General features: G+C 39.1%; 1 protein-coding gene across 2 annotated transcripts in view; it reads right to left on the bottom strand.

Annotated features, from left to right (window-relative positions):
- Nucleotides 1–8,806, bottom strand: part of sh3rf1 (SH3 domain containing ring finger 1) — a 46,873-nt gene extending 38,067 nt beyond the window's left edge. The window contains exons 1-2 of one of the 2 annotated variants that reach the window (XM_065956163.1): nucleotides 8,516–8,806; nucleotides 6,164–6,654 (exon numbers count right to left, since the gene is read on the bottom strand). In XM_065956163.1, the coding sequence (XP_065812235.1) occupies nucleotides 6,164–6,544 (381 nt within the window). In that variant the 5' untranslated portion in view covers nucleotides 6,545–6,654; nucleotides 8,516–8,806. The remainder of the gene's footprint in view (nucleotides 1–6,163; nucleotides 6,655–8,515) is intronic. The other variant, XM_020631758.3, reaches the window with a different exon arrangement.
- Nucleotides 8,807–13,667: the final 4,861 nt, after the last annotated feature.

Raw genomic sequence — 13,667 nt, 5'->3', positions numbered from 1 at the left:
CATAAAATAAAGAGGTCAGAAGACTAAAAAAAAAAGGCGATACAAACTCAAGTCCAATTACCTTTTAGATTTATCTCCATACCAGAAATCTAATCTTTGATATTATAAAAGTAAAAATCAAATGATATTGATACCTGTTTGGATACCACAGCTACAAAGTTAGAAGTTCTAGGCACCCATAGTTAATTTCTTGTTTTCAATTGTTAAAAAATACAGGCAAAATCCTACACTCTCTTAATCGAACAAATATGTTGTTTCCATGTTTTCTTGCAATTTTTGTCATATTCGTTTCTCTCATAAGCACCTGTCTCGTGAAATACATGTAGTTTTTTTAAAACCTTTGGCACTTTTCAACAGTTTCAATGATGATTAAAATTACATAGATTGTATAATATAAGACCAGGTGGTGATGAAAAGTAGCAAAGTAGCAAAAAAATTCAAACCTTATCACCAACATTACAATCGTTTTGGACAACAAACGGAACAGCAAATGCCCCCCAAAAATTTGCCAATTAATATAAAACCTTGGATTTGATGTAACAGCAGCAGATGTTACCTCAGTGAGGGCTAATCAGTTGTGCAGTAATGCATATTGGAATTTTTTACTTCTCAAAGCCCAGAAGAAACCAAATTACAACCAAACAGGAGGATGTAGTGTCCATTTGCTGTACGAGTGTGTCTGCTACACCTACTGAAGCTCTCTAGCTGCTGCAGTAATTCTGCTCAGGGTTAATACTAGAGCAGAGAAGTACCCAAGTATCCAGATAAAACTTGCTGGCCACAGACAGCCACCTTACTATTAAGTGAACACAGCAACTTGTTTAGGTAACCATTAATGTCAATACCTGTGGTAGGGTCGTTTTGTTGTCTTTTGTTTTGCTTAGATGCACAGAGCCCAGGTCTGTTGAAGGTGTCAAGACAGTTCGGATTGCGATGGCAACTCAGGTCCATAAAGTAGGTTATGTAAATTATCAGTAGAGCATAGCAGCGTTACTGGGATGAGGGGTCTCTTCACTGAGTGCTTTCAACTTTCGGTGTAAAAATTTCTGATTACCCACACATTGTTCTGATACTTTGGTTAATTTCACAGTCAGAGTCAGTTGTTAGAATAAAATGATCTTTCTTAATCCATCACTGAAAAAAAACTGCACTTGTCAACAATAAACAAGCTGACTTAAGTCATATTAGATTAGTGAGTGAAAACACACGCCGGCAAGCAGAGACTCAGACACAGGTAGCTTAACTACATAACAAGTGTTTTGTTTCACCAGAATCAGAGTCAGCAGTACTAGGAGAGCAGGGAGCAGTGCCGACTCACTGTCTAATAAACTCTAATCTCATTAGACCTTTAACAGGCTCCAGCCTGGATCAGACAGCAAGGAGGGAGGAGGCACACAGCAGAATTATGGGAACAAAAATACAGCTTGTGTCAGTGTCTTGGAGGAGAAAATTACAGGTGGCTCTTAAATCCGAACGCACTGTCCAGAAGGTCATGGCTACTTGTAGACCTCCGTGGGAAATAGAGAGGAGGCGAGAGAAAAAGCATGAGTGTGTTGAGAGAGCAGGAATGAAAAAGACTGAAGTTCTCTCAAAAAGTTCCCAGTGGAAAGCAGAAAGTATGTGTTTGCCAGTGTGTGGGCAGCGTGCGGGTGTAATGATGGGGTTGTGTCGCACAGGCAGAGGTCAGCCAGCCGGCCAAGAGGAAAGGCTTCAACAACAATGTGATGTCATCAAAGAGGGCCAGCGTGACTCATCGACCTCAGACGAAGGAGGTGCACAGGAATTTTAATGACATGCCTCCACATGAGGAACCCATAAACAACATTCTTCTTCTCTGGAGGAATAAATCAAGTACAAAAGAGGATGAGACGAAAAACTCAGAACAACTTTGATTTAAAAATAACTGGGAAGACAAACTTTCTAAATGTCTGATGAGTGGAAAAGCTGCTTTTTGATTCCCGCTTGTTTAGGATTCAGTTTTCAGTTGATATGAAGATTATGAGAAATAAAAGCAGATGGAGGGGAATCAACTTAAGAGCCCTTTAAAAAGGAAGAAAACTTTCCATAAATAAAGCTCTCATTATCAAGGAAGAGACAATGACCCAATTAAATCCCCAGCAGCTCAGAAAGGAATAGTGTCTCATATCCCATCAACGAAAATACACAAAGACACACACTCCCACTCACATCCAATAGACAGTTAGGAGAGGTTATTGTCAATTAGAGCCTCTTTACTAATCATTGAATATTTAAAGCTGTGTTCAAATGAAAAGTGAAGACCATTCAGCACAACTTTGACAATGTGTTGTAAGAGTGTTTTTAGGGTTTGAATGTGAAAAAGGACTTAAAAGTGATTAAATGAAAGTGTAAAAGAAAACACTGCATGTTTCTTTTAGCATGTTTTGTATTTTTGAATTTGCATTACGGGTCCATATCATGGACAAAAAAGAGCTGTTGCTATGTAGGTTTTGTTTTTTTATTCTGAAATTGTACAACCCTAAGTCAAGTGTCAGCTCAAATTTTGCTTACTACAGCGAGGGGAACAAAAACAAACAGATTTTGCTACTTAATTGAATTAAATGAGTTGAAACCTCGCCAAAAATAGCCAAGTCACGATGCAGATTAGAGAAAAGGGACATGCGAGTGTTTTGGATTGACCATTTTTGATTCAATGCAGGACGTTGGTAGAATCTGAGCAATGACAGTAGGAGTGTGGGTAAAAAAAGAATCACATACATTTCTAAAGTTTTGAGTCATTTTAAATAAATTTTCATGAGCAGCGACTTTGACATGCACCTCTTTACTGATCTGCCAGCCAATTCTGAAAACATTTAAAATAAGTTCCATTGTCTGTTTCATTTTAGTGACCTGCGCCCTTACAGTGTCGTCAACAATGAAGGCTTTGGATTTATGATGAATACTCAATAACATGGCTTAAGCCCACACATTGTCATCATATTAAAGTATTTTGCAGGTTAAGCATAAACAAATTTCATCTTTATTTTCAGTTTTCCACTGTGTATAATTGACATTTTTGCACTGAGCTGATAAACAAACCCTTACAAATAAAAAAGCTGCATTATCATCACATTTCATTGTGCTTTTAATGTGACAATAATTTGCAGCAGACTGGAGTAGATCCTGAAATAAGCAAGCACCCCTTTGTAACATATATGAAATGTATTGTGAACCAAGAATCTGTCAAAGTCAATTGTAAATCAAATCGTGATGTCTATAATCAAAACGTAAATGGATCTTGAGATATTGAAAGATTCACACCTCAAAACAGCACGGGGGTTCTCCCATGAATACACAACAGCAGAAAATGTAGTTTTGCCTTTACTCTGGAAACAGGTTAGTATCTCTAAATGTGCTCTAAGCGGTCACTAATGGGCAGGACTTTAAAACTGAACCCTAAAGCTTTATCACTAGAGAGAAGCAGTTTTGGGGGTCTCTAATAACGATGTAGTGACTCAACTATTTGGATAACTAAAGACATCCGCAGAAACCTCTCTCTAATTCCTACCACTCTCCCTCACTGGCCCCGACCCCTGACTGCTGTGACCCTGCACCCTGACCTTTGGCTTGCAGACAGCTCCAATGGCTTTACTCAGGCAACAAAAAAAAAATACCACTGGGCTATCTGTTTTCTATCTGTGTGAACAAAATACTGTGTCATATGAGTCAACAAGGCAGAGAGGAAGACAAAACATCCATGTAACAGAGCACCAGCGTGGAGGTGAGTCACCGACCTGACTGTGAAGGGCCAGACGGCCACAGCACGATCATGTACGAGCCTTTTCATTTAGCTCATCAAAGAAATGCCAGTGCAGTGTCAAACAACTGCTACAACCCCGGAGATGGTTAGAGGAGGGGGGCAGAGAGCTGACTCACTAAACATTTGTCCCTTTTGGTCCCGACGCCTTCACTTAACACTCATCAGCTTCTGTTACTGGTAGCCTTATATACACACACACACACACACACACACACACACACAATCTCTGCTGGCCACTCTACACGTGTCGGTCAGTCGTGAAGATCAAGAGGGGCCCCAGGACAAAACCCTGTTGTGCATCTGTCAGGCGGTCCCCACCTCCCTCCCCTCACCTCCCATATAAGAATTGGGAGGTGGAGCTCTGCTTGAACAGGGGGGCACGACACCGGAGGAGCTGCTTGAAACCTCCAAATTCCCCTGAAAAACCGGGTGACAGGCGACGAACAATAAAGAAGTGGGACTTGAGGGTGTCACCCAGGGGCAGTGAAGCGCTCAGTCCCCCCGCTGAGCGCTAAGAACAGATCAGACTTGGGCAATCAGTGACAGCTTTGATCTCTGCCTTTTATGTTGTAAAAACGTTACACCTGCAACAGCCGTAGTCTTTTCTTGTTCTCTGTCACCGGCAGAATGCACTCTGGTTTTGGAGAAAAGACACGGAGGGACGCCATTTGTGCTTTCTGCAAAATTGTAAGAAATCTATAGAGGAAAATAGGAAACAGCTTTTGAGTGCTTTTTAACAATTACACAGTCAGACAAAACGCTTTCATGGGGGAGGATTGTACCCTCCGTGCCTACACTGAGGGATTACAATTAACTGTCAATCCTAGAAAACACAAAAAAAAAAAGAGGTGAAAGAAAGTGGTAGTTTCAAGTGTCCACCCTCTTTATCTCCAACAAACAGGCTTCTCAGAATCAAGGGGGAAATTCCACAACGCAGAGACGGCTTTGAAACGAGCACGTATACTCTAAAGTGATACCAGTGTGGCAAATGAGGCGGGTCCCCCCGGTAGCGATTTTTACAGCAGGGTCTCTGATCTTCGTACCTGCATGGCCAGGCAGACACATTATCAGCTCTTTGACATTCCAGTAATTCTACATGAGACCTTGACATCTTTTCATCTCAAGACATCTCTCCCTCTGTGAAGACCAGCACTGCAGAAAACAGGGGGCCTATACGTTGTCACATTTTGTGCAGCCAGGTTTTCAACGTGTGAAGAAAACCATTCAATATATAATGTCATTGAGTTTCGGCTATTTTCAACGCAGGAAATGTCAGATATTCATTTTGACAGAGTTCAGTAAGACGACATAAGCTCTAAAAGAAGTTTTTGAGATTTGCTCAGTCTGTATGCTTGACTGTCCCACTTCTTTGCAATAAAGAGTGATTTGTAAGCGTTTCATTAATTTGCAATTGAAAATGGAATCACAAAATAAGTTCTCACAGTACTCATCATATTGCTCTTGTGGCTTGACTAAAGTATCATGGTAATATTGTAACTTCAGAACACTGGCTGAACCCAGAGAGATTTAATTTCACACCAAATAATGGTCCGAGCAGCTCAGAGGAAGTAAACACATTTAACTTTTAACACTGAAAAATGGCAGACATCAGAAACTGGATATTGACTTTGCAGGAGCACATCATTATGTTGGTTGAAAATTGAGCAGTTTTTTGGAAAGGTTCAACAAAATGTCAGTAAAACATTAAAGAAAGACATGCAAGGACAACTTCAGTCCTCAGCACCTGCTCAGCACATAACCACAAGGGTAAAAACATGTTCTACCTAACAAAGAGAGAAATGTAAAAGGCATTATTTTCCTATTTCTCTGTGTTTCAAAGCTCATCACTCTCTGTTTAAAAAAAAGCAGCTATAAAACAAACTCCACACATTTCACTATTTTCTTCTTCTGCTTCTCTCACCATACCATTTACAACTCCTCTCAGTAATGCAGATAAAACCACCACCGAGTCGTCCCACCCTGCTTTTCTCACGTACTTTCACTAGCCACACTACAGCAGAGGATCTCAAGTGTAAGAAAAGACTTTGGCATACAGCATTGTCAGCAACTACCAGAGAACTGAGAAGCCTTCATAGAGAGAGACCCATGCAGCTGCAGTCAGAACAGAGAGCAGACTCATTTGTTGGCTCAACTATTAACTCTGCTCTCAATCACTGCCATTATAATGCTGGGCTGCTAGTCAACTGGCTGGCTCGGAATCACCATGATAACCGTTAATCCGCAGAAAGATTAGAGAGCCAGTAATGCAACATGCTGCTTTTAATCCGCACAGATTTTCTCTGTTTTGTTTCAGCTTGACCCTAACAATGGGAAACACATATTCATGCTCACTGATCCATGCTCAGTCATGGTGAGAATACTAACCCGGACGAGGGTGCTCTTTGCCTGAGCTCGCTGGGGCTGTGCTCCAGGAGCGCCCTGGTCCCTGGACCCACCGCTGTGCGCTCTGGCCACGGCTCCAGAAGTACCATTTGTGCAGACTCCAGCTCCAGGACCAGCCCTGCGAGGTCTCTGCTTGATGCCGTCCAACAAGCGCACGAGAAGGATGTTGCTGGGGAGTTCATCCACAGCACACTCCACCAGCGTGCGACACTCCGGGCAGCGCAGCTCTCCGCGTGAGCCCAGGATGCCTTGGAGGCATCGTCTGCAGAAGGTGTGCTGACAGGGGAGAACCTTTGCAGAGGCGTCCAGGCGCTCCAAACAAACAGGACACTCGAGTAAATCCAACAACATTGACTCGTCCATTTCTCTTTTGAGTTCTGCTTCTACTTCAGCAGAAAAACATGATGCTGCTCAGGGACCAGTGCTGTCACGTCACTCCCATTCCTCGACTGTGGCCATGGCATCTGCATCAGCTTTAAACAGGGTCAAGATATGCAAATTAATCTTCAGTCAAAACAAGAAATAGGTCATGGTTTGCATCCAACAGACATCACAAAGGGCTTAAACTGCGTGCTTCTGCTTAATTTGTTGCACATAGAAAACCTTAAGGCTACCCCGTTAAAGTACATTATTCATATCTGTTGACAAACCCTCAGATTGATTCACATTTTGTCACTCAAATATTAGTGGTTTTGGTTTTGTTAGCTACACAGTTGTTTAAAGAGTAATTCAAGAGCAACAGCATGGCAGGTGGTGAAGCTCAAAGAACATCAAATTGACTATTAAGTGTTCATTATGCTTAAGGTTTCTGACTCGTTTAAATAACAGACAGAGGCACCGTCCTTTCTTAAACATAGAGCCAGGAAATTCATCAGGTAAAAACCTCGAAATAAAGCAATTTCATGTTAAAAACCAGTGTTGGTCCGCTGCTTCTTTGGGGACTGAGAGCTGAGCTGCTGTTTACTTAAGCTCACTAGCTGACTAAAACTCTTCATTCAGGTAAACTATATCGAAAAAGTGATTAAAAACTCTTAAATAGTAGTCAGCAGGAAGTACAGCAGGAAGAGCCGTCACTTGTGGAAAACTGGAAGTATAAATGTGCCAGGTAAAGCATGGGACCGATATGTTCTAATAATGGAGTTGGGTGACAGGAACAACTCGTCAAAGCTCGTTACTTTGAAGCCAAATCCAGACAGAAATGTCTCTTTTCAAGTGTCACAGTTGTTACTGTGTAGTGGCAAAAACCTTGAACATAATTGCTACACGTGGGTTGACAGTTTATTATGTTGCAATAACTCATTGCACTATTAAAACAGGCTAAACACTAGGATTAGAGAAAATCTAATTAAATAGAATATGTCATGATATACAGAAACAGCTATATGAATAACTTATGAGTAAAAAATTACATTTTTTGTCAATAACATAAGATGTACCTTTGTATTTATCACATGCCCTGTAACACCCAACATCGTTGCAATAGTTTTTTTTATTCATCTGAGGAAAGGAATTAAGATATAACCTCGCATGTGAACTATTAATTAAAAATCGATCATGCTTTTGGGAATCCAGTGAATCGATATTTTCTTACGACCCTGGATGTCACAGTGAAACTGACGCGTTCACTGACACATTTAATGCTGCAGCAAACACAGAGCCACTGTCTTATTGTGTGTCATTAAGGGATTGACTGGCCAAGTTAATCTAATTTAGTCGACACAGATAACTACACCTGCAAACTGTGATCATGGATAAATGGACCCGGGAACTTTTGCATGATTAAACACGCCATGAAACACAGAAGAAGAAAAAACACAGAAAGACCTGCAAGTGAAAGTCTGTGATTTGTTTTTGAAAAGCGAAAACATGCATTTAATTATTACCCAGAATGTCGCAGACTGTATATTTATCTGTTGAGCAATAATGTGAGTGCACAGAAACACCAGCCTGGTGTCACCGATCAGGATCCTGGCATCACCAGAAGGCATTTCAGGATTTTCCAGGGTTTTTAAGCAGAAGCGTAACGTTACTCAGAAAATGTCAACATTACGTAACACTGAACAGCATGAAAAACATGTAGTGATACTTATAAGTCTGTTATGACTCCTACATGGGGAGACTTGTTAAAAACTGCTAAATTAACTTCGTTTACAAGCAAAAAACAATGGCTTAGTGGCGGCGGGGTCCACTTTGATGTCGCTACATTTAAGTAACTATGTAACTTTTTTAAAGGGTCTCCATACTTTAAAAAATGCTTTCTATAACTTTTTGGATTGAAGTGATTTATTGATGACACTTTAAATTCAATCTCCAACTAAATACAAGTCAGCTTACCTCTTCCAAAACACGACTCCTCCTCTTGTTGCCTCGTATCTCCCCAATTTCTGCTTTCCTGCTAGTTAGCAAGCGACCTGGAATCTACAACACTTAAATAGAGTATCCGCCTTTAAAAAATAGTTTTCTTCTAATAAAGGTTTTGTTAAGAGACGTACAACGTTGAATTAAAAAAAGCACCTCTATTAGACATTAAAATAAAACCTAACATGAAGAGGAAACAAGCGAGACAACGGAACTCCTACTGCTCCCTCCTACCGCCATGCTAGTACGCTACTTCTGTTCTGCTGCTGGAAACAAGCGGAGAGGGGGAGGGAGTGTGCCGCCTTCAAGGACCGTCGGAAAATGGGAAAATCATAAATGCTAATTGAAACAGAATCAGCTTTATTGGAGGTATGCTTAAACATACAATGAATTTGACTTCGATCAACTGTTCTCTTCATGTACAAAAGTACAACATAAAATATCAACAACAAACAAACAAATAACCAAATACTTATATGTAAAAGACTAAATATTACAATAGTGCAGTAGAACTGTGCAAAAGATGCTGAAATAAACAAAATAATAAATGATGTAATTTGGTAACAGTTGGGTTATTTACATGAGGTAGATAGTTTATACAGTATAACATTAAGGAAGTGTGCATATTAATGTCACAATGCATACATGCATAAATTAAAGGATTAAAAATTAGGCCAATTAAAAACGCCATAATCAAAATTAAGAAACTTTCTTGTTAGGCTGCTAAGAAACACGTTTTTTGCTCATTAATACATTTTTCATGTTTATTTGATTTGTAAACTATTTGAAACAGACTGCTTATAATACATCTAGAGAATGTTTTTTTTTTTTTTTCAAATAATCACTATAAAGCACTTTTAAATAAATGTATTTGTTGGCCTTTTAATTCGTACATGCACTTCATTTTGGTGCATCAACTGAAAGCCACAAAATTAAGTATTTTCTGTTCAAACTGCACACTGTGTGGAAATGTATAGTGTAAGTACTGTACATCTCATCAGTTTCACTTTTTGTATATTTTGTGCTTTTTGATATTCTGTCGTATATTTGTATATTGCTCTTTATATATTTTTTATCTTATTCTACTCAAGTTCCCTGTCAGCAGCAGCACTGTTGTTCCTATAGTCTTCTCCTATTACTTTTACTATGTGCAATATGGGTAATGTGCAGTACTATATGTTGTTGTGTTTTTTAACTGGTATGTGCTTTTCTGTTTACATGTTGATTTTTATCTGTTTCCATTGTTTTTATTTATTCATTCTAATGTGGAAGCAGATGAATGTTTGCAGCACTTCAAGTTCAAGACAAATATCCCCAAGTGGACAATAAAGGGTTACCGTATGGGGTTACTCTGTAACCTTCTGTATCATACAGTATCGTATTGTATCATATTTTACGGTACTTTTTTTGCACCAAAGCACCAAGTCAAATTCCTTGAATGTGAAAATGTACTTGGCAGTAAAAAAAACTAAAAACTATTCTTGTTCTGATTGTGATAAAAAAAAAAATCCTCTTAACTACCTGATTATCAATTTTTATTGATACACTTAATAATCCTCCTAGTTTGAGTTATTTTCTAGAATCAATCTGTATGTTTATATATTGAGATAATGAAAAATTAATGTTATAAACTTTAAAGTGGCTATGCTATTTCAAAGTCAAATCGCTCTACCACAGCTGAAAGCAGCGAATTCCGAGGTACACCTGAAGGCAGCGTCCAGCGTTGTCAAACGGGCGTGAACTGAATCGCATAAATGAAATTTAATGATGTGTCAAAGAGCAGCATCTTTTCTCTGGCGGACTGGAAAATATGTTTTTCATTTCATAATGGGGCCACACAAAGGGACTTGATATGCCGTGAGCTGAAAGAAAATGACCCAAAATTATCTCCAAAAGATTTTTTTTTTCTGTTGTATTCAAGCAGCAGTTTCTCGGTTACAGTTTATGTGCACTCTTCTCTGCCGTGTCGTGTAGATAAAAACATTTTTTTTTAAAAGTGGTCCATATATTTACTTAGTAAGGTAGTTTTATAGTTTTCATTTGCAACATATACTGTAAGTAAATAAGTGACATCTGGTGGTCACCCCCCCATACATTTAAATGTTTTCTTTACTATAGCAATTAGTTGGGATAACATACTTACAGAGAACTTACAAAAACGAGATGTTTTGAGTTCTGCTTGAAACCATTTATGATGAATACATTTGATCAAATAAAAAACATTTAGTTTAAAGGGATTTTAATAATAAAAACATCTGAAATTAGTATAAAAAGTACTCTGCATTGGATTTGTACTCTTTTTGTCATTTATTGACGCAAAATAAATTGATTGATGGCTTGGTTGATTAAAAATAATAGACAAAAATAAAGGAAGTAGGAAGCACGTTTATCCAAAAACACCAAACAAAATATTTGATAAAGACCTTTGACTCCTAATAACCTTCACAACAAAGCACCACACTAGTTGAAGGAGAGGCGGAGGAGTGAGACACTGGCAGACAATAAACATGTGATTTATTTTTATCTCATTCTGAGGACGCTGCATATTGAGCAAGAGGGAGAGATGAAGGGGAGGGAGAAAGAGCAATAAAGAGGGAGATTTATTTGGAGGTGGCTCTCTGCTGTCACATGTGATCCCACAGGAGTCGGCAGGAGCCCTCAGGTCATATTTCCTCACTGTGAGGAGGCAGCAAACCCCCGCCCTCCACCTCTGCACCTCAGAGTCAAAACAATGGCCCCTCTGCCCTGCTTTCATGCTTGACCCCTGCACGTCTAACCCCACACTCACGTTTTGCACACGTTCAGGGTTGTTTGGTGAAAATGCTCCAGCAAACACTGCTTAATGTCATTCAGTAAGGCAGCAGGAATGATTTGTAGGCAATAATCTTGCATGAGGACTGAACCGGAGGGCAAGAACAAGATCACTGCACACACACACACACACACACACACACACACACACACACACACACACACACACACACACACACACACACACACACACACACACACACACACACACACACACACACACACACACACACACACACACACACACACACACACACACACTCATATATGATGGAGGTGACAGCTGTGTCACTGCTTATAAATGTGGATGAGGATAGCCAGAGAGGACATGACAAGAAATACGTCCCAATTTCCATGTAGCGCGACAGAAATATTGCCCTTTCTTGTACCATTCATTTCTGGAAACAGATGTTCAAGATATTAAAAAAAACTGCTGAATTGCAGCAGATATCAAAGCTTGGGACCCCAAATGCACTTTTTAAAAATAATGACATTGTAACTGAAACTGAACCGAAAATCTCCAGGGCTCAATATGTAATAAAGATCACGACACTCTCATCCACTGATCTCCATTTGTATTACTTTGATAAGGCTTTCAAACTTACTAACCCAGCCTGAGGCAACCTGCTTTCAAATTAGATTAGGAGGCAAAGCTGAATGTCAATGAAGGCTGCGTGATAACGGTTGAGTGCATGTATTTCTCTGTGGGGTGATTTTACTTTCCTGTGAGAGCTGGGATCGAGCCAAACACAGGCCTTATGGAAACATCCAAACCCTGAATGAATTCACTCCAAGCTTAATGTTTGCAAACAGACTAGATACTGTATGTCTGCGTGTTTGACACTGTACCCTTTAACATCATCATCATCTGATCTGTGTTTCTGTTTTCCTCATGGCTAATAGAAGTGTTTTCATAAGGATCTGCTGCATTCTTTAATAGAGAGGAGAGTAAATGCAATGCTTTTGACTTCTTTTTGTTGGGTTAAACTGCTGCCGCCCAAGACAAAATGTATTATTGATCAATCAGAAACACATCTTTTAGTCTAAAGCTGAGAAAGATGACACTCTAATGAATAAACCCCAAAATGGAGCTATAACACGATTCCAGTTGAGCCCTGTATTATCCAAATACTTGAAAAAAAAAGCCATGAGCAATTTGTGAGAAGCCCACATGCTCTTATGCGCTGCCTACCTTCATGTACTGTATACATGCCTCTGAAAAGATGCAAATCACCTCTGAGATAAAACAACCACGCATGCATAATCCAAGTCTCAAAGCAGGACATAAAACAGAATTACTAAATGGAAACACAAACAAACACAACGCCACCATGCAGCATGAATATTGAATGATGCTCTGCTGTGTGTAACAACTTTAAATGTTGTTCCTGAAAGACCCCCCTCCACCCCCAACCAAAAAACAAGAACCAACATTCAGTACAGAATATGCAAACAGCTGTGTGTTGTTCTTTGCAAAGTTACATTTAATATAAAACTTTATAGATATTATAAAAATAATTCTAGGGAAACCGTGAAGGACAAGTGAGACCAAACAAATGGAGATTCTTTGTCTCATCTGATTGAGCGTCTCTCGTGTTGATGACTGAAGAACAGATGAAAAGAATAATCTACACTCAGAAAAATAAGTTTTAGTTAGAAAAAAAGTTTGTAAGGAATTTATTTTTCTGTCATGTTTCAGTTCTGTTTGCAAACAAAGTTAAACATGAAAGGTAAAGAAATACTTAGATCATCTTTTTTTCTTTTTTGCTCTTATGGCAAACTTCAAACTTCTGAGAATTTGTGGATGTAATAATTATTTCAAGGTGGAAAAGAGGAAAAAGTGAAACTGCCAATTTATTGTCACTTGTTTAATAAAATACAAAACAGTTACTATAAATAACTTGAACCTGCCTAAAGTATGTTGTCATCACCTTAAAGGAAGTACCTAGTAAAGAAATGATCCAGGAAAAACGTTTTGTTACCCTCAATATGAGAAATTGATCCATTAGAAAATGGATCATCCTGAGATAACATTTTCTTGTTTTTATATTGTTGCTACCAACTGGCACGTTTCTTTTTTTTTGTTTGTTTAGAGTCATATTTTTTTAGGATTTTATTTTCTAACAGTCCTTGAATATTTCATGTTCTCAGATTTTTGTTGGTTTGTTGTCTGCACAGAAATCATTGCCCGTCACTGCAGCCAAAACAAACTGTCTGTTTACATTTTCCACAGAAAGGTTTGACCAGAAGTGTTAAAAGAAAGCAGGATAACACGACTTACACACATACAGGACAGACTCCTCAAAGACATGAGAGG

The sequence above is a fragment of the Labrus bergylta genome, chromosome 6 (assembly GCF_963930695.1).
Source record: "Labrus bergylta chromosome 6, fLabBer1.1, whole genome shotgun sequence".
NCBI lineage: Eukaryota > Metazoa > Chordata > Actinopteri > Labriformes > Labridae > Labrus > Labrus bergylta.
The sequence above is the reverse complement of the archived record's forward strand: the minus strand, read 5'-3'. Positions and strand labels throughout refer to the sequence as shown.